The 19,309-nt window shown below is 51.0% G+C and overlaps 2 protein-coding genes across 28 annotated transcripts in view; one reads left to right on the top strand and one right to left on the bottom strand.

Moving 5' to 3' along the window:
• LRBA (LPS responsive beige-like anchor protein) overlaps positions 1-6,185 on the top strand; it is a 728,875-nt gene extending 722,690 nt beyond the window's left edge. For 12 of the 13 annotated variants that reach the window (XM_025439493.3, XM_025439495.3, XM_025439499.3 and 9 more), the window contains 2 exons: positions 1,282-1,433; positions 5,014-6,185. In XM_025439493.3, the coding sequence (XP_025295278.1) occupies positions 1,282-1,433; positions 5,014-5,104 (243 nt within the window). In that variant the 3' untranslated portion in view covers positions 5,105-6,185. The remainder of the gene's footprint in view (positions 1-1,281; positions 1,434-5,013) is intronic. The other variant, XM_049094192.1, reaches the window with a different exon arrangement.
• DCLK2 (doublecortin like kinase 2) overlaps positions 1-19,309 on the bottom strand; it is a 246,421-nt gene that overhangs the window by 85,781 nt on the left and 141,331 nt on the right. For 4 of the 15 annotated variants that reach the window (XM_049094201.1, XM_049094200.1, XM_049094203.1 and 1 more), the window contains 3 exons: positions 19,136-19,216; positions 17,846-17,962; positions 12,079-13,022 (listed from right to left, as the gene is read on the bottom strand). In XM_049094201.1, the coding sequence (XP_048950158.1) occupies positions 12,861-13,022; positions 17,846-17,962; positions 19,136-19,216 (360 nt within the window). In that variant the 3' untranslated portion in view covers positions 12,079-12,860. Of the gene's footprint in view, positions 1-6,315; positions 8,801-10,362; positions 13,023-13,626; positions 15,215-16,458; positions 16,615-16,696; positions 17,963-18,100; positions 18,235-19,135; positions 19,217-19,309 lie in introns of those variants that run through there. The other 11 variants (XM_049094197.1, XM_049094199.1, XM_049094198.1 and 8 more) reach the window with 7 other exon arrangements.

Here is a 19,309-nt window from a genome sequence, read left to right as displayed (position 1 = left end):
ATATTGATTTTTACTTATATTGAAAAACCTTACTACTTGTATTAAGATTTAGAAAATACTTCTTACATGTAACTATCTTCCGTACATGGGTTTTTATTTCTTAGATGTATTTTTATATTGAGGATAAGCTACACTTAAGAGACCAGTAAAAGTTGGCATCTATGTAAATGTGAATAGAAGGGCTGTGAAACAGTCTTTGGTTTTCTATGATTCTTTTTTAGAAATTTTGTCAAAGGGCTAGCTTACAGACTTAGGGCAACTATGCTAAAAGTGCAGAACAGTGTAAATATATTTTCAGAAGTTAGATTTTTTTTTTTCTTTCCAGCTTGTTAGCACAGTGTCTTCCCATATTCACTGTCCAAGTAGACATAGGATTACAGGTGTTTACGCTTTCTCTAGAAAAGGATAAAAAGTATTTTAGACTGACTTTGCAGGCTCCGTATTCTGTTGTCACTTTTGAGAGTGGCCATAAACGAATGGGTGTGGTTATGTTCCAGTAACCCTTATTTACAGGCACTGAAATTTGGAATTCATGTAATTTTCACATGTCATGGCATATTATTTTTTTCCAACCATTAAAACATGTAAAAAGTCACATAAAAAATCAGTCGTCTGCATTTGGCCCCATTTACGGGACTGAAGAACAAATTCCATGTCTGTACTTCCCATTCAGTACCAGCAGGAAGCTGTCGGTCCAGGGGCAGGAAGACCATGCTTCAGCTGGGGTTTAATTACCCTGGAAGGTGGTTCTCTACCTATCAAGCTGTACCCTAACTGCTGTAAAAGTCCAGCAGGCCTAGTAAAGGCACAAAGCATGCGGGCCTTCTCTCACGGGGGCCACAGCCCCAAAGGCAGCGGTGGTTTTATTGGGGATGTGTGGGCAGCTAGCACATCCTTGGTACAAAATGGGCCTTGCACCCCCACAGTACAACTAGAGATGCCAGGAGGCTTCTCATTCCAGAGTGTGGGCCCCAGTCCCCAGCACACACCCATTTAGATAATACTCACAGAACTGGAAGACTTTGCCACCTCATCTTTAAAAAGCAAAAATTAAAAAAAAAAAAGAAAAAGAAAACCTCAAACACTGCCTAACTTTATCCATTTGATTTTTGAGAAAGGGCATAAGTTTCCTGTAACTCCTGATTTCCTAAAAACTCCTCCAGAGCACCTGCACACACTCCCCCTCTGCACCACAGCGCTGCACGGTGGAGGGGCGTGGAGCGGGAGCCAGTGTTGTCCTAGGGCCACCCTCTGCTGATCACTGCTGTGTCTGTCTTACAGGCCATCCAGCTGAGCCGAGATGGGCAGTACCTGCTCACAGGAGGGGACAGCGGCGTGCTCATGGTCTGGCAGGTGTCTGACCTCAAGCACCTCTTTGCCTACCCGGGCTGCGATGCTGGAATCCGGGCCATGGCCCTGTCTTACGACCAGAGGTAACACACAAGTCATGGTCTACTGATGGTGATGTTAAAAACGGGAGGGAATTTATTTAAAGGGACTGATGGATAGACTGGGTTGTGGGGATCACCTGGGCAATCAAAATAGCCAGTGAATATTGGAGTTGTTTCTTCTTAAAGGGTGTTTTTCTTTTTGATGGCATAGCCACTCTTGGACAAAAGCTGAATTCTCCAGCAACAGGCAGAAGTAACAAGGGCTGTAATTATATTGCCATAAAGCTTTTTCTTAGACTACTTTAAAATAAAATTTAAGAGCTCTAAACATGTTTAATATAAAATGCCTGTATCTCTGTCCATGAGGGTTCTATGGAAGGATTTGCCTTATTTCCTAAAAACTTCCAAGTGTTAAATTTTAGGTAGATTGTCTTCGGCATCTTATTTCTTAATATACAGTTGCTGCTTTTAGTTTCTAATTTATCATGGTAACAAATACGTAAACTTTACCATCATTTTTTTGGTGTACAATTCAGTGACATGATGTACATTCACTGTTGTACAAGATCACTACTGCCGATCTCCAGATTTTTTTTTTAAGATTTTATTTATTTATTCATGAGAATACACAGAGAGGAGAGAGAGAAGCAGAGACACAGGCAGAGGGAGAAGCAGGCTCCATGCAGGGAGCCTGATGTGGGACTCGATCCCAGGTCTCCAGGATCACACCCTGGGCTGAAGGCGGCGCTAAACCGCTGAGCCACCGGGGCTGCCCCAGAATTTTTTTTTTAAATAAAGTTTTTCATCATCCCAAAGAGAAGTTCTGTACTCATTAAACACACTTCACATTTTCCCTCCTAAACCTCTATTCAGTTCACATCAGTTCCGGTGTCTGTCTTTATGATTTTGTTTCTTCTATGTACTTCGTATAAGTGGAATCATACAATATTTGCCCTGTCGTAGCATGTGTCAAACCCATTCCTACTTGAGGCTGAATAGTACAACATGCCACTTTGTATACCAGTTCATCTGTTGACATTTTGGTTGTTTTCACCTTTTGGCTATTGTGAATAATGTTGCTATGAACATTTGCATACAAACACCTGTTTAGATTCCTGTTTTCACTTATTTGGGGTAGATAGCCAGGAGTGGAATGGTTGAGTCATTGGATAATTCTAGGTTTAACTTTTTGAGGAACTACCAAACTGTTCTCCACAGTGGCTGCGCCATTTTATATCCCCACCAGCAGTGCACAAGGGTTCGGATTTCTGCACATCCTCACCAACACCTGTTATGCTTGGATTGTGTTTTTTTTTTTAAAAAAAATAGTATCTATCCTAATGCGTGTGAAATAGTCTTTTACTGTGGTTTTGATTTGCATTTCCCTATTGACTACTAGTGCTGACTTTGCACTCCTAATAGTGTCCTTCAATGTGCAAGAGTTTTTCATTTTAATGGTCTTTTTTACCGTTGTTGTGAATGCTTCCACTATATCCAAGAAATCATTGCAAAATCGAATGTCATGAAGCTTTTCCCCCTATGAGTTTTATAGTTATAACACTTATGTTTAGTTTTTGATCCACTTTGAGTTAATGTCTATATATGATAGGAAAGGGTCCAGTTTTTTCTTTTGCACGTGTGTATCAGTTTTCCCAATGCCAGTTGTTGAAAAGACCATCCTTTTCCGACTAGATGGTCTTCTCACCCTTACTAAAAATCACTTGACCATATATGTGAGTTTATTTCTGGGTTCTCTATTCTGTTGGTCCATATGCCACTACCAAATTGTTTTGAGTACTACAACTTTGTGGGAAGTTTTGAAATCATAAGGTATAAGACATCTACATCTGATTTTTTTTTCAAGATTGTTTTGGCTATTTGGGGTTCCTTGAGAATCCATTATGAATCTTAAAATGGGTTTTTCTATTTTTGTGAAGAAAAACAAGGGATTTTCATAGGGATTGGATTGAAATCTGTTGCTTTGGCTAGTATTGTCGTTTTAGCAATATTAAATCTGTCAGTCCATGAACACGGGTTTCTTTCCATCCATTTATGTTTTCTTTAATCTCTTTCAGCAACATTTTGTAGTTTATAATACACAAGTCTTTTGCCTCCTTGGTTAAATTTATTCTTGAGTATTATATTTATTTTGTTGCTTTTGTGGATGGAATTGTTCTTAATTTCCTTTTCAGATTTTTTTCATTGTTCATGTACAGAAACAGCTTATTTGTATGTTGACTTTATATCATGCAAGTTTGTTGAATTCATTAATTCTAATAGTTTTTTGTGGAATCTTGAGGATTTCCTACATACAAGATCATGTCATGGGTAATAGAAATAATTTTACTTCTTTCTTTCCAATTTGGATGTTGTTTCTTTGTCTTGCCTAATTGCTCTGGCTAGGACTCCCAGTACCATATTAAACTGGTAAAATTATTTTTGTCTTGTTTCTGATAATAGAAGACAACCATTGAGTATGATATTAGCTAGTTTGAGTATTATCAATCATAAAACCATGTTGAATTTTGTGAGATGCCTCTTTTTCATCAATTGGTAGGTTTTTGTCAGTTCTGTTAATGTGGTAGATTACATTGATTTTTCTGTATGTTGAACCATCCTCGCACTCCAAGAATAAACCCATCTTGGTCATGTGTATAATCTTTTTAATCTTTGGCTGAATTAGATTTGCTAGTATGTGTTCAAAGCTATTATATCAGTATTCATAAGGGAATTTGGTCTGTAATTTCCATTTCTTGTAGTGTCTTTCTCTGACTTTGGGGTCAGGATAATGCTGGCCTCATTGAATGACTTAGAAAGAGTTGGTGTTAATCCTTCCTTAAGTAGAAGTCACCACTGAAGCCATTTAGTCCAGGGCCTCATTTTATTGGGAGGTTTTTGATTATTGATTCAGTCCTAGTAGTTATAAGCCTATTCACATTTTGTTTTTTCATGATTTAGAGGTATAATGTGTGCTTTTAAGAATTTTTCCATTTCAAGGGCTCCTGGCTGGCTCAGTCCATAGAGTGTGTAACTCTTAAGATCTTTTTTTTTCAAGAATTTTCCATTTGATCTGTTGGCATAGAATTGTTCCTAGTGTTGCCTTATAATCCTCTTATTTCTGTAAAATTGATAGTAACAGCTCTATAATTTTAGTTGTTTGAGTGTTTTCTTTTTTCTTAGTAAATCTAGCTAAAAAGTGTGTCAATTTTGTTAACCTTTTCAAAGAACCAGCTTTTTTGGTTCTCTTGATTTTTCTCCTCTCTTCTATTTTATATACACTCTATTATATCTTTCCTTCTGTTTGCTTTGGGGTTTAGTTTGCTCTTTTTCTACTTCCTCAAGGTGTAGAATTAGGTTACTGATTGAGGTTTTGTTTAAAGATTTTATTTATTTATTCATGAGAGACACAGGGAGAGGGTACTGCCAGTGGCATTCTCAGCTCACTCAGTGGCATACTTTAATTATCAAAAAGCATACTGTAGTCCTCAAAAATTGCTAGCTTTGACTGTCAACTTCTATATTTACCTTGTAGATTTGGAGAAGGCAGTTCTTTCTTTAGAACAGATTGATCCCTAGGAAATAAACAGGTTTGTAAACCCCTCATTCTCTCTGCTTCTCCCAGGTGCATCATTTCTGGCATGGCCTCAGGAAGCATCGTTCTGTTTTATAATGACTTCAACCGGTGGCATCATGAATACCAAACCCGCTACTGAAGGTGACAGCTGCACATCAGCCTCACCCCCAGCCTAGGCAGGGGAAGTAATTGGGAGCATCTTTCTCTTAGAAATAGCTATCACATCTGAATGTAACTTAAATTTGCTCTAAGAAGCAAAATATTTTTTAAAGTTAATTGCTATTTTTGTAGACTTTGCTTGACTTTTTTGGGGAGAACAGCAAAGCAGAAAATTGGCTGCTGGGTTCTGTAGTTTAAAAAAAATCTATATTTTTAGTCATAATGAGAAGTCTATTTTCACCAATTATGGAAACATACAGTGGAGCAAGTAAACCCACTTATTCTAGCTATATTATGAAAAAACACTTCCCCTTTATCTGTAATCTTGAAAAATACATGATTTTAACAATAGGGAAATGGGTTATAATACTGGGACAGGGAATTTTATGCTGTACTCTGGGTCCTGTATTTTTCCAAGCAATTGTGCTGCTTCAGCACTGAAATTTCTGGGATTTAAATGGTAATGTTTAAATTATGGTAAATGTAATTTTAAAACATCTCAATGAATTATTTCTATCAATATTATTCTTCAAGCATGCTTTAGACCTAGAAAATTATGGTTTGGGGAAGTTCTTTTATTTCACTGTGTGGTTAATATAAAGGATCTAATGTTATAGCAAGTGTGAAGTATTTACAATGTTTATTATTTACAGCGTTTTCCTGATATGTTGTCTTCATAGCACACCAAAATGAAATGATGGAAAGGCTCGTGGGCTCACAACCTTTGTTTTTCTTTTAAAGTAAATGCAAGTACCAAAGCTCACCCCTAAGGTCTGACTGTGCCCGGGTAACTGAGGCAGAGCTGTAGCCCAGGCTCCCTTCCCCCACCCGACCCAGTCCAAGAGCAGAGGCTTCGAGATGCTGTAGGAAGCAACACCCACCTTACCTGCTGTTTGTTACTAAGTATCTTCACCTTCCTTTGAGTAGCAATTTGTACTAAGAAACATGTTATTTTGGTGTTGTATAATTCTACTTTTCTAGTAGATTGCTGTGTGGAATTCTGTGAAAAATATTTGAGAAAAGGTCTGTATTGAATAAATAAATTCTTTGTAAGTTGTGAATTTCGAGTTGAAACCAGCATTCCATGCCTGTTTCTCCTGCAACTTACCTAAACGGGTTCCCCCCTATTTTTTCAACATTCAGCTCTTCTCTAAAAGCAGAGATTTGGACGGAAACAACACACTTGACAGAAAAATGCCACTTGTAATTGAATTTTTCAAAACATCTTTTCACTTCTAATTTAAAACAACGATAAAACAATTTGAACAATAACTGATCAAAGAGACGCTCTTAAAAACAGGAACATGGGCTGCCTTTGGCCAGACAGCTCCCTCTTATTAAGACTTAACACTGATGAGAGAACACCATACCTAGAGCTAAGATCCACCACTGTTTTACAAACTGTTAAGAAAGAAAAAACAGTAGTCAAATGTGAGAACATACATCTTAGATCAAAGAAATACCCAAGTTTCTGGCAGATTAATTAAACATTCTCACTGCTGTTACCCTGATATTGTACTTTGGAAACTTTAGGGAAAATGCTAAGAAAATTAGGAATACTTAAGTCCTATGCCCAGCATTTGATACTTCAATTACCCCGTTTTTATAAGCTTAAAGCAAAGTGAATAAAGCAGCTTCTTCTTGGAGCCTAAGACGAAAATTGGTGCTTCCAATGCCTTTATTGGTTTTAAAACTTACAACTATGGAAAGTTAACAAGATAAGCAATACGTATTACTTACGTATGTGTTACGTATGTATTCCTTTACTCATAAAACAAACATAGCTGGTGTCAACACCAGGGGCTTCTTAAGGACAGAATCTGTTTACTGTATTTGCTAGGATTTACTCAACATTCACTTATTTTAAACCAATGTTAATGACTTTCAAAAAAAAATATTTCAAATAAATTTAAACCAATTAGGGGAAAAAAGTGAAAGCTGAGGTGGTTTGGGATGAAACTGGATGAGCCACACAGATAGGAGGAGCGGCGGACACATCCAGTAAGTGGACCTGGTTGCAAGCGTGGTGTGTTCGGTTTACATCAGTAATTTACGGCTGGTTTTAAAATGCGCTGCCTCAAGAAATTCAGATTTTCCTCCCTGATAGTATTGATTCGTACTGAAATGTCACCAATCAAGTCCTCGAGGCTCTGTAATTTAAGAAACAGCACTGGATCTCTGGGAGGAAGCACGCGGGCTTGGTGAATGCAGGACATGAAAACTTGACAGCACGCTGATCCAAACTGATGGATGATTCACTCTCGGATGAGAATCTGTCTCCCCAGAACCCACCAAACATCCATAAATAAATATTCTAATACATTAATTCAATAAAAGGAATAGTTTTGCCCCCTGAAATAACATCACACTTTAGTTAAACTTATCAGCATACAGGACAAGAAGATTCAAAGCAGAAAAAAAAAAGCGACCTGAACTGGAGCCCTGAGCCGCTGCGTGTCGGATGTGAGGTAGCTTAGAACCTGGGGCTGCCCTCTTCCACCACCTCCAACGGCAGAGCAGAGCCCGAGGGCCGGGGTGGGGGCCTGACCGCACACACCTGGTGCCATGGGGTGCCCCCCACCTTGCTGTCAGGTGGCCAGGAATCCCAAATACAGCCAGACAGCACTTCCACTCTGCACCCTTTTCAGCAAATAGATTTGAATTAAAATAACATACAACAGATGTATCAAGACAGGGATTTTAGGGCAGAGATTTTCACTAGGTATCCACCAAATTTTTGCTGGATGGGATTTCAAAAGTTCCTGACCATACAAATCATGGGCCTGATTTGGACCTTCCGACTGCACTAAACTGCCCTCCCTCCCTCCCTCCCTGTGAAAGAACACAGCACACCAAGGATACAGATTCCTTCTGAGCCACACAGAACAAAGGAGCCTACCACAGAGCTTGGTGGAGACGCTCAGCTAGTTCCTGGTGTGCATTATGGACAGAGTAGCAGCCAGCCCCCCAGCGTCACATCCTCCCGTGACCTCACATTCTGCCAAAGTGTGTTCAGAAACAAGAAGAAGGATGTGATGTAAATCTCAAAATCTTCATGAACCATGTGTATCAGCAAATAAGCCGGTGCCTCTGCTTGGCTACTTCTGCCCCACTGTTGAGGAAAGAGTTTTCTACTTCGACTAGGAGAGCAACCAGCCTAACTACTCCCCTTTTTTTGTAGTATAAAGTTTTGTAGCAAGTTTAAAAATTTCCTACACTGTGAAATGGAAGGAAAAGACCATAAAATAGCAAATCAATAACAAAATACAAAAAATACCTGTTAAATTTTTTTTGTCTCTTTTATTTCCTCTAAGATAAATGAAGAAAATATCTTTTATATTTTTCTTCCACATAGATTTGGAGAGTTGAGTCCATGGTGCACTTTTTGGGTCCCCCAAAGTCATAACATCACTATTTAAAAACCCAAGCTCCCCCCCCCCCCCGAATAAATAAAATCTTTTTTAAAAAATCTTAAAAAAAAAAAAAAAAAACTACCTTTAAAAAAAAAAAGGGGATGTCTGGGTGGCTCAGCAGTTGAGCATCTGCCTTTGGCTCAGGGGGTGATCCTGGAGTCCCGGGATCAAGTCCCACATCACGCTCCCTGCATGGAGCCTGCTTCTCCCTCCGCCTGTGTCTCTGCCTCTAGATCTCTGTGTCTCTCATGAATAAATAAAATCTTAAAAAAAAAAAAAAAAAAAAAAAAAAACTTTAAAAACCCAAGCTTGACACATCACTCCCAGCCCTCCGTGCTATGAACCAAAACTGCAGACTGCCCAAACCAAGGGACGTCACATTTTTCTAAGGAAGCCGAGTGGGCCTTGGCCTTCAGGCAAGCTGTCCTGGAGGCAGCCCGGCTCTCCAGCAAGGGAAGAAGGCGATGCGCGAATGTTCTTAGGAATTCTGAGACCTCGGCGGTCATAAGCCAAAAACATGAAGTGAATTATTTTTCTGTCTCAAGTTCAGGAATATTTTTCCTTGCCAAAACCAAAGTTTGGGGGGGGGGGGGGGCAGTGCTGTGCAGGCTGTTATTTCCTCATACCTGGCAGGAAGCAGCTGGCTGCTTTGCAGCCCTGAACTTGGACAATTTGAAAGACATTCCCCAGGCCCGACTTCATCCTCCCCACCCAGGTGCCCAACCCCGCAGCGCGGCTTCCAGCGTGCGGAGCGCCCGCCCGGCCCGGCCCAGCGGTTGAGGGAGGCGGTGCCTCCCCGCGGCTCCCCCCCTCCCCCCCGCCCCCAGGAACCGCTGGAGACGAGGCTTTGCACGCGGGCTCCCCGCTGGATGCACTGCTCAGCGGGAGCCCCCCCGGCCCGCCCGCACCCGCGCCCTGACCACCTGGGGGCCGCTTCCCCGGAGCCAGGCTCAGCACCCCCAGCTCTGGCACGTCGGGAGGGGCTCCCCGGCCTTCGGAGTCTTCCCGGGGGCGGAGCGTGGACCTTCGCGTCCGGCTCAGGGAGGTGGGATGGCTCCTGGGATGGCTCCGACACCCGAAGCGCTCCGCCAACTCCGCGCCCTGGGCTGAGCCCCCCGGGGCGGGGCCGCCACGCGTCCCGCCAGGAGCTCGGCCTCGGCCTCGGCCTCTGCTCACGTCCCACGTCCGCGCCTCCTACCGACTAGCCCCGGCCCCGGCCCCGGCCTGGCCCCCCCAGCGCTGCCGACAGTCTACGCGGTTCCCGGGGCCCCGCCGGCCCTCCACCCCCCGCAAGGGCCAAGGGGCGCGCGGCAGGGCAGGGCAGGGCAGGGGAGGGCAGCGTCCCAGCCTGCGGGTGACGGGGAATCGGCCCGGCCCACCGGGAGCCGAGACAGGCGGTCTTCCCACGTCGCCGTCCCCCTCACGTGCAAAAAAGAATAAAACAGGAGGATCGGAGACGGAGATGCGCAGGCTGCGCTGCCCAGCGGGGCTGCGGGAGCTGCAGGGGCCGCAGGAACCACAGGGGGCAGGGGCCGCGGGAGCTGCAGGGGGTGCAGGGACCGGAAGGGGTGCAGGGGGCGCAGGGAGCGCAGGAGCTGCAGGGACAGCAGGGGCCGCAGGGGGTGCAGGGGTGCAGGGGGCGCAGGGGGCGCAGGGGGCGCAGGAGCTAGAGGGGCTCAGGAGCCGCAAGGGACACAAGGGCACGAGGGCCGCAGGGCACTCAAGGCGCGCCTCCTCCAAACCGCGATGCGGACAAAGTCAACACACATTAGATTTCAAAATTTAAAAAAAAAAAAAAAAAACACCTCTCAAAGATTCTGCTTACACTGGTTGCATGTTGAAATGGCCGTGGAGAGACACGGGGTTGGATCAAATCTGCTACCAAGTCCGCCGCGTTCGGGGGCGCACAGCTGTGGATCCTTCCCCTCCCGCGCGGCCGGCTCCCAACTGCCCTCAGGAGTCTCAAGGTCACATTGCACAGTCCTGTCCGCCGGACCATTCGGGGGCAGTTTTGCCACACGTGCTCAATCCGTACATCGCACGTATTTCCGTGGCACCGCAGCCTTCTGCAAGAGAAGGCGGCGCACGCCCCTCGGCCGGTCGCCCGGCCCCGCAGGCGCCCCGATGGCTGCAGCCCGTGGCCGCTCCCCTCCCGCGGCCTGAGACCCAGACGCCCTCCCGGAGTCCGGCGATGACCCGCGGTCAAGGACATGCCATCCTCCCCGCAGGGGCGGAGGAGCCCAGCAGTGACCTGCCTGCACTTAATTTTGACCCTGAGAACAGAAGAGCTCAACAGAGGTTTTCCAAACCCCCGTGGGGTCGGATCCTCACTCGGATGACCGCTCACATCCAGGCCGCGATTTGCCCCCCGGGGCACCAGGGAGCCTCCAAAGAGCACTGCTTTGGGGACAGAAGGACCCCAAACTGCCACGTGCCCCTGTGTCCTGCCACCCCTGTGCCTTGTGTGAGGCCAGCCCACCGCTTGGTTTGCTCCTGGAGCACCAGCACCTTGGGTGGCGCAGAGCACGCGGGGGGGTCGGGGGGGTGGGGGTGGGGGCGCAGAGGATGCCCCTCCGTCCCAGCAGCCGTGCTCGGCACTTTCTTAGGTTGCAAGCAAAGGCCTCTGGCCCCGTCCCCGGGAGGGGAGCGCAGGCCACAGACCTGCTGCACCTCGCCTTCCAGGTTCCCGCCTTCCTTTCCCTCCATCTCCGCCGGCAGCCGTGGACCGGCTTGCTCTGTGACCCCGCGGTGAGGACAGAGGCAGGAGAGCCGAGCCCCCCCCCGCCCCCCCAAGCCTGCACCTGCGGCAGCCGTGGCCCCGGAAGCCCACCTGCAGTTTGCAGCCCGCCTCGGGGACGAGTCGTGGGCCAGCAGCAGCCCAGGGGGATTCCGTCCGCAACGTGAACTGAGATCCGGAGCTGGAGTGGACGGTCCTGAGCCTGGAGTTGGGCAGCGGGCGGAGGCTGGGCCGGAGCGCACCGGGCCACGCGGCAGCGATGGAGCAGGTGGTCTGAGAACAGCTCCCAGGAGGCCGCAGAGTCGGGGAGCCGCCCTGCCCCCCACTGCCTGCAGAGCCTGAGCTCCCCGCCGCGGGCTCCACAGGACTCGCCTGCCGCACACCGACAGTCCCATCTAGTCCCGAGTTTCTGTCGCGCGTCTCTGCACCTGTTACCAAATATACTTTGACCAAGATGCATTTTCCTGTGCTCTTCGCAGGCATCAGGCTCCCTGCCCCGCCTCACCCGCAGCTTCCTGGGACACGGCCCCCCCCCCCTCCAGAACCTGGGCGGGGGGCGTCTTTCGATCCCACATCCTCTGCACCCCTGCAAAGCAACGCCACACAATCCTTCGCCCACCCCCATCACTTTTTTCTCAAGAAGGGTTTATTGCAGGTCGGGTACACTTGTAAGGGGCAAAAGTCTAACAACGAGAATGAACTACAGGGCCCACCAGTTTAGAAGATGAGCCGGTAAAACAAAACTACGGATTATATACAATTATTAAAAAGGGAGGGTGGTGGGGCAAAAAAAAAAAAAAAAAGAAAAAAAAAAAAGGAAAAACTGCCAGCAGCCTTCCAGAAGGTTAGTAACAGAGATGGTTTGCGGAGCACCCTCCCGCCCCAGTCCGGACTGTGCCTGGCCGGGCTTCCTCCGTGTGCGCGGCCAGCTCCGGAGGCCGGGCAGGTGACGCCGCGGGCAGGTGACGCCGCGGGCAGGTGACGCCGCGGGCAGGTGACGCCGGGTCGTCCCGCTCGGCTGGGGCCGGGGCCGGGGCCGGGGCCGGGGCCGGGGCAGGTGCGCGCGCCAAGCCTTCCATGAGGAAGCCCGAAGGACAACCTCCTCCGCGTTGCCAACTACACGTGGGAAGGGTGGGGGCAGCACGGAGCGTGTAGGAACAGAGCGACAGGCCCCTGGGGTCTGTGCACAAATAAATATCCAGTGTCGTCGGAGGCAAGCGGGCGCCCAGCCCCCCAGCCCCCGGCCCCGGCGCCCCTCCTCCATCACGGCCGGTCCCGAGGCCCCCGAGGCCCCCGAGGCCCCCGAGCCCGTCGCACAGGAAGGGACCCCGCGAAGGGGCAGATGCGGTCTGTGTCTCCGTAAGAAAACAAGGAACACTCCGAGTTCGCGGAAGCGCAGGAGCGATCTTGATTCATCCAAAGTGTGTCTATAAAAACGCAGCGAGTCCCAGACGGAAGGCGCAGGTTCTCCTGGCGACGCCGAGCACCGTCCGCGGGCGCAGGACGCGCGGCTCCGGGAGCGACTCCACGCCCCGCGGGGCCGGGCCGGGCGGGGCCGGGCGGGGCCGGGCGGGGCCGGGCGGGGCTCAGTCGCGGTGGCGGCGCCAGGTGCCCGTCCGCTGGGCGCCCGCCGGGGCGCGGGGGGGCGCGGGGGGCTCCGGGGCGGCGGGCGCGGGGGGCTGCGGCGCGGGGCGGGGGGCGCCGGGCTTGCCGCCGAAGATCTGGCCCTCCTTATCGAGAGCCGTGTTCTGCGGAGAGAGCGCGGCGTGAGGCGGCGGCCCCGCGGGCTCCACGCCGCTCCACGCGGGACTCGGAACAGAGGAGGAGAAATAACTCGCGGCCCTGCCCCAGGGCCCCCTCCCCGGGCACCCCCCCCCCCCCGCGTCCCTTCCTGGCACCTCCTGCCCCGCACTGCCCTCTCTCTGGCTGCTTTGGGGGATCCTGTATCCACCACCATGTGATATGAGGCGAACCCCCCCCAGGGCACCCCTATCCAGCACCCCCCCCACACACCCTTCCCCGGACACCCCCAGGGCACCCCTCCCCCAGCACCCCCGCCCCCTTCCCAGGCCTTCCCGTCCCCTCTGCCCCTCCCCCAGCACCCCCCTCCCCCGCCCCTTCTGCGCAGCTGCAGTTCCGAGCGCGTCTCCCGCGCCCAGCCTAGAGCCCAGGGCAATCCTGGGCACCGAGCACCCCCAGTGCCAGGGGGCCTCCGGCTGCTCCCAGGCAGGTTCTTCCTCACAGGTTGAAAAGCTACTCTCCGTCCTATAAACAAGCAGCCCCCGCGGCTGCCCCATCTCTGGAAGCCCGCAGGGGGACGGTGCCCCTTACCCGCTCTTAGATCCCCCATGATCTCACCTGACCTGCTCTTCTTCTCTTTCTGGGCACTTCTATCTTGTGAAACCCCCAAATTTGTGTTTTTTTTTTTTTTAAAGTAAGCTCCATGCCCGACATGGGGCTTGAACTCACGACCCTCAGATCGAGTTGCACCACCCACCGGCGGAGCCAGCCAGGTGCCCCAATCCTAAGTTTTTAATGTGCTCAACTCGTCAAGGAGCACAGGAAGGGCCACCAACAGGAAGAAACCGCCTTGCTGTTCTGACCTGAGCCTGGGAGGTGAGGCTTAGTCTCCGGTTTCCCTCCTCTGACTCAGTTTCAACCTTTCTGGCCCCTCCACTGAAACCCAACCAGCTGTCCCCTCACTGGGTTTCCGAAGGTGTTTCCAGGTCTCCGGCCCCTTTAGCTATCGGGCACGGGGTCCGGAGGCCTTCTGTAGTCCCACTACCCTGGGGGAAGGTAAGGCGGACCCTCCTGGTGTTCTCCGAGGTCTGGGGAGGACCGGGGCACACCAGGCTCCGGGGACGGGCCAGCGTGTGGCTGCCTGCAGGGCACCGGGGCTCAGCTGCGAAGCCACAGCTGCTTTTGTTGGGTGTCGTACATATGCATATACCACAGAATCCCTCCTGGATAGAGGGAAACACCAATTCTCCAGTTATTTCTCCTTTTCTCTTCCCGTCAAGAGACCACGGATGTGTGCAGCAGAACAAAGCATTGCAGAGCAGTTAGTACGTACCATTGCCTTGGACCTAGTCAGAGGGAAGCAATGCAGGCGGCGGGAGAGGCAGGAGAGGGAGGAGAGAAGCAGGGACAGAAACTGGACTTACTTCAAACAGAAGCAACACGGTTGAAACAGTTTTGTCTATCTTAAATTAAGCCCAAGTCACCCCCAGAACGCCCCCTGAGAGCAACGTAACCCTGGGCGGGGAGAGCGCCCGGCAGCGAGTTCCTCCCTCGTCCAGGTGGCTCCCAGCGCGCCCAAGGCAGGCATGGCCCGGACAGACCAGGAGCCCACCCTGCAGCAGCGACTGTCCCGGAAGCACCCCGAGGACAAGTCAGAGGAAGCGCAAGCGCCCTTCAAAAGCACGGGCCTGTCTACACCCAGAGCCGCCTCCGGTGGGGCGCTCTCGGCCCCTCCACACCCGTCTCACTGCTAACAGTGCATCTCTGGAAGTGGTAGTTGGGAGAAAGAGAACAGAAGCCTTCAGGGAAGGATCCTACGCTGTTGTTCGCAAAAAGAGGCTTTTGCACCACGTGACCACAGCGCTGAGCAGAGGACCTAGGGGCCTCCTGCCCTGCACGCGCTCGCGGCCCTGGGCCGGGACGGGGGCCACGCGGCCGACTGCGAGCCTGGCCTGGGCTCGGCCTGCGGCTGCAAAGCGGACCAGCAGGGACAGGAGCCCCGCAAGGAGAAGCAGCTAAGCGCTGGGCGCTGGTGTCGGGAGCCTGAGACAAGCACGCGGATTTAAGGGGGGCTGCGAATGAGAAGCTGCTCTGATGAAGCACAGCGTGTCCAATACCAGGATTCTGCTTCGGGATTCCCCAGCGTCTCAACTGGGTACAGAGGGAAACTCTGAAGTGCCTCTCAAACTGCCAAATCAAACTGTCGGATGAAATGCGGACAACAGCATCAACTTTACTTTCTTTCGCTGTTATTTACATTTTCCTATCCTATAATTTTCCCATGGGAACTGGGGGGTGGGGTGCGAAGGTACAGAGAACCCCGGGAGGGACCGTCCAAGGTGCGGTTCTGTCTGGAGGTCACATCAGTGTCCCCCTGAGGATTTGGCCCCACCACACTCCTTCCACTGCTACGTGCATCTGCAGGAAACCAGGTCAGCCTCACATACTCTTCTTATGAGAACATAGGATCCCGGGGAGAGTCCTTTGTGGTCATTTTTAATATGAAAAAAAACATTTAAAACTGTTCCCAAGGGCAGGACACGCAGACACACAGTAGTGGTGAGAGCATGAGGATGACAGCACGGAAGCATCGCAAGCTGCCCCCACACAACCATGCCCCGGGCCAGGTCCCCATGGGGTAAGGGTCAGCATGATGTCCCCACGGGGGGCCGTCTTGCCACTGCTTGGGGAACAAGCCCAAAATTCACAGGCCAGCTTTCTGGCCACTGGGAACTGGGACCTCCAGAGACCAGCGTTACTGACTTCCCCTGGAGGTACTGACTGTGGTGACGCCACTCCGCGGCCGCTCAGAGCCAACGACCTGCAGCCTGTAGGGAACGCGAGGTGAGCCGGGCCCCTGCCCACACGCTCAGGAGGACGACTGCACGGACACGTGAACTCGCACCTGCACGATCACCACTGGGATTACGAGGACGATAAAGGGGTGCTCATTCACACCACGACCCAGTTAGAACTCGCCGGTCTGGATCTGACTACCGACCTCCTTCATCAGCAAATGGGAAAAATACCGTTCGCAAGCCCTGAGACACGGGTCCCGTCCGCGGGGCTCTACTCTCCTCCTCGGGGACGGAGCCGATCCCGGGCCACGAGGAAGGGCCGGTCACCCCAGCGCGTGGCGGGCACAGGCCTTGAGCCATGACCCCTGGGTGGGCACCGAGTGCTAAGGGGACCCAGGCAATGGTGGTGAGACTCTCCTACGCCTGGGCACGGTCCCGCAAAGGTCCTGCCTCTAGGGGATGACGCTGAACAGAGTCATGAAATTTTGATCCTAAAAAACACTCTTTAAGGTTCTTCATGCGTCACGTGCGCCAATGTGTAACGTTTCGGTTTTTTCTGAATTTCACAGCGGCTGCCCCACGGTGGACGTGGCTGGTCTGTAACCTGCCATCCGCCCAGCAGCGCTCGCCCTCATCGGTGAATCACCTGCGAACCTTCTCGAGCTCTGGAGTCCATCAAGATGGCTCTTTTCAAAGTGTTTACGCTGTCACTCTGAGGACTCTCGGCAGAACGTGCTAAGGTGCTAGGGCAACCACGACTCCGAGGCCTTCCCACTTCTTTGGCACAGAGCACGCCAACGTCCTGCAACGTGTCAAAGAGCTGCAAGCTCAGGCTGGCTGGGGGAGGGGAGCGGGGGGGGCCCGGCCTCGGGGGCCTGCCAGGGAACCGGCAGCCTCCCCAGGGGAAAGAACGACGGACCAGCGGCCGTGCGGAGCTGGGGGGGGGGGGGGGGGACACAGCTCACCAGCGCGCTACGTGGGCCAGAGCCTAAGCCACTGCTTCCCTTCTAGCGGGTGGAAAACAAGCTGACCTTTTCCAGAGGGTGAGAGGCTCGTCCTGAGGGGAGAGCTGCACGGATGGCGACGGCCCGGGAGCGCCGTCGGGTTCCCAGGCGCCCTGAGGTTCCCCCAGACCCGAGGTGGCCGGGGTGGCCAGGCTCCAACAACTCGGGCACCTGTCTCCTTAGTCTGATTCTGAAGCCACGCGGGACACCGTGGCCCCGGGAGGGCAACCCCTGGGCCCGCGAGCCCCGCGGGCAGGACGGAGGTCGCGGCCTGCCGGTGGCTCTGTCTCCCGGTCGCGACGGGAGCAGCTCTGCGCCCGACTTCAGGGAGCTAACGGCACTCTGGCCGGTTTATGCTTTTTGACTTTATTTTCCCTTTGGCTAAATCTACCTTAATGTCACCTCCCTTGCTTTCAAGAAACATTTTGAAGGAAGGAAGGAAGGTCTGAAAAAATACGGGGATCACTGTTACTGGCTTCTCATAAAATCTTTCTAACCCTGAGAAAACTAATATTTCTTTTTTACGTTGTTCTGTACTTTTAAAAGCCCCAAAACACGGACTTTTAAAAGGAATTTGTTTAACGTTAGCTGTTTCTTATCCTAGGTCCCAGAGAATAATTCCTCCCTCACAGTCTGTCTGCGAAGGCTCCAGGGGCGGGGAGTCACCCCCTCGGGCTGTAAATCCCCCCCGGGCTCGGGAGCCCCTCCCGGGCAGAGACAGACGAGAGCAGCAGCAGCAGCAGCTCGGGGTGGGCAAGGGGCCCGGGAGAGGAGGCCCCCGTGGCCCTCGGCGCTGGCCTGGCTCTACCTGCACAACCCCTCCCCCAAGGACTCGAGGCCTGGGAGTCAGCCAGAGGGGGGCACCCCGCGTGCCAAGCCAATCTTGAAGCGAAAAGAAGAACATGGAAGGTGCCAGCTTCCATGCAAGGGAAGCCCTCGGCTAATCACGTCTACACAGTCAACGTCGGCTGAGCAGTCAGGCCGGACACTGCAGCTTTCCAACAGCAGAACACAGTGCCCTCCACTTACCATGATGACCGAGACCCCGGTGGTGGTGCTGTTCTGTTTGGGGAGCGCGTTATTAAAGTGCTGTTTGAGTTTACCTGTCACTTCCGCTTGCATATTATTCTCCTGGGAGGCATCATCCTACAGAAAAGAAAAGAATCAAATACAATGATTTCTGATCATCATGCCTAAATTGTGTTTTCTGTAACAGTCACCCCCCACCCGACCATCTCTTCCTAAAAGGATCCCTCTTTACCACAGGGTTAGGGGAACAGTTACCTTTTAAAAGTAATTACTGTTGTGTAGCAGCCTCAGAAAGACCTCAGGCCCTTTGCCCTGCTCCTTGAGCCTTGCTGGACTTGGCACCCATCTCCAGGACCACAAAGGAGGACACTCTTTAGACTGCTGAGACCCTTCCCCCCAAGGCACAAATCCCACAAATTTAGTACAGATCCCTCCCATGGAAACATCAAAATTAACGACATTTATTATTTTAATCAAGAATTCAGTTAGTTGTTGGTCTTTATTGCTCATAGAGAAAGAGGCATCTCAGCTACTCGGTCTAAGACCCAAATCACTTGGCAGGATCCAGAGAGCCTGAACCCCGACGGCAGGATGTGTGGGATGGCAGAGATGGTGGAGGGACTCAGGGAGCCACCGTCCGCAACAAACCAGCAGAAGCCCTTGGCTAAGTACATTAACCTCACTCTCATGGAACCTCTGAGAATAAGGGGAATGCAAACTCTCCAACCAGCACCATTTAATGGATCACATTTACCCTAAACCCAGAGGCACCACCAAGCCCAAAAGAACTAAGGTCAACATCACGCGGCCTCCACCCGGCTCCAGAAGGGACTGTCTCATCCTCTGTACCCATGGCAGGAGGTCTCCTGTGACTCTCCTATGACCATGTGCCATAAAGACACAGGGATCAGGGTCTGAAATATGCTCATCTCTGGGCAAATCCTGAAAACTCTCAAAGCTCAGAAGCATAGAAGGCAAAAGGTAAAATAGCTCCTGACAGGGTATCCGGACCAACTCTTCCATTTTGCAGATGAGGAAGGTGAGGGCCATAAAGGGACAGTGACTTGCCCAGGTCACTCGCAGAGCAGGATCAAATACTCCGAGATCCTCATGCCACCTGCTTTCTCGCCGAGAGCTATCTGCTCACTACTTGCTCAGGAGAAATAGCAGCCATTTCACCTGCTATGGAAAGTAGATGCAAAGCTCTGCGTGCACAAAAGTCACGGTGAGGAAGCAGGCTGATGGTCACGTTGCTTACAGATGTTCCTCTCTGAGAACGTGGGTACTTACTGACACCCAGGGGTGGCTCAGGATTTCTCCCGCAGTACACCGAGCTTCGACGTTTACCTGAAGCATCTGACTGATTAATTCCTGGAAAGAAAGAAAGAAAGAAAGAAAGACGACTATACAGGAGACGAAGCGGGGAATTCCAGCGTAAACACAGACATTTGAGTTTGCACCAAG

Source organism: Canis lupus, chromosome 15 (assembly GCF_003254725.2).
Source record: "Canis lupus dingo isolate Sandy chromosome 15, ASM325472v2, whole genome shotgun sequence".
Lineage (NCBI taxonomy): Eukaryota > Metazoa > Chordata > Mammalia > Carnivora > Canidae > Canis > Canis lupus.
Note: the sequence above shows the minus strand (reverse complement) of the source record. Positions and strands in the feature narration are given on the sequence as shown.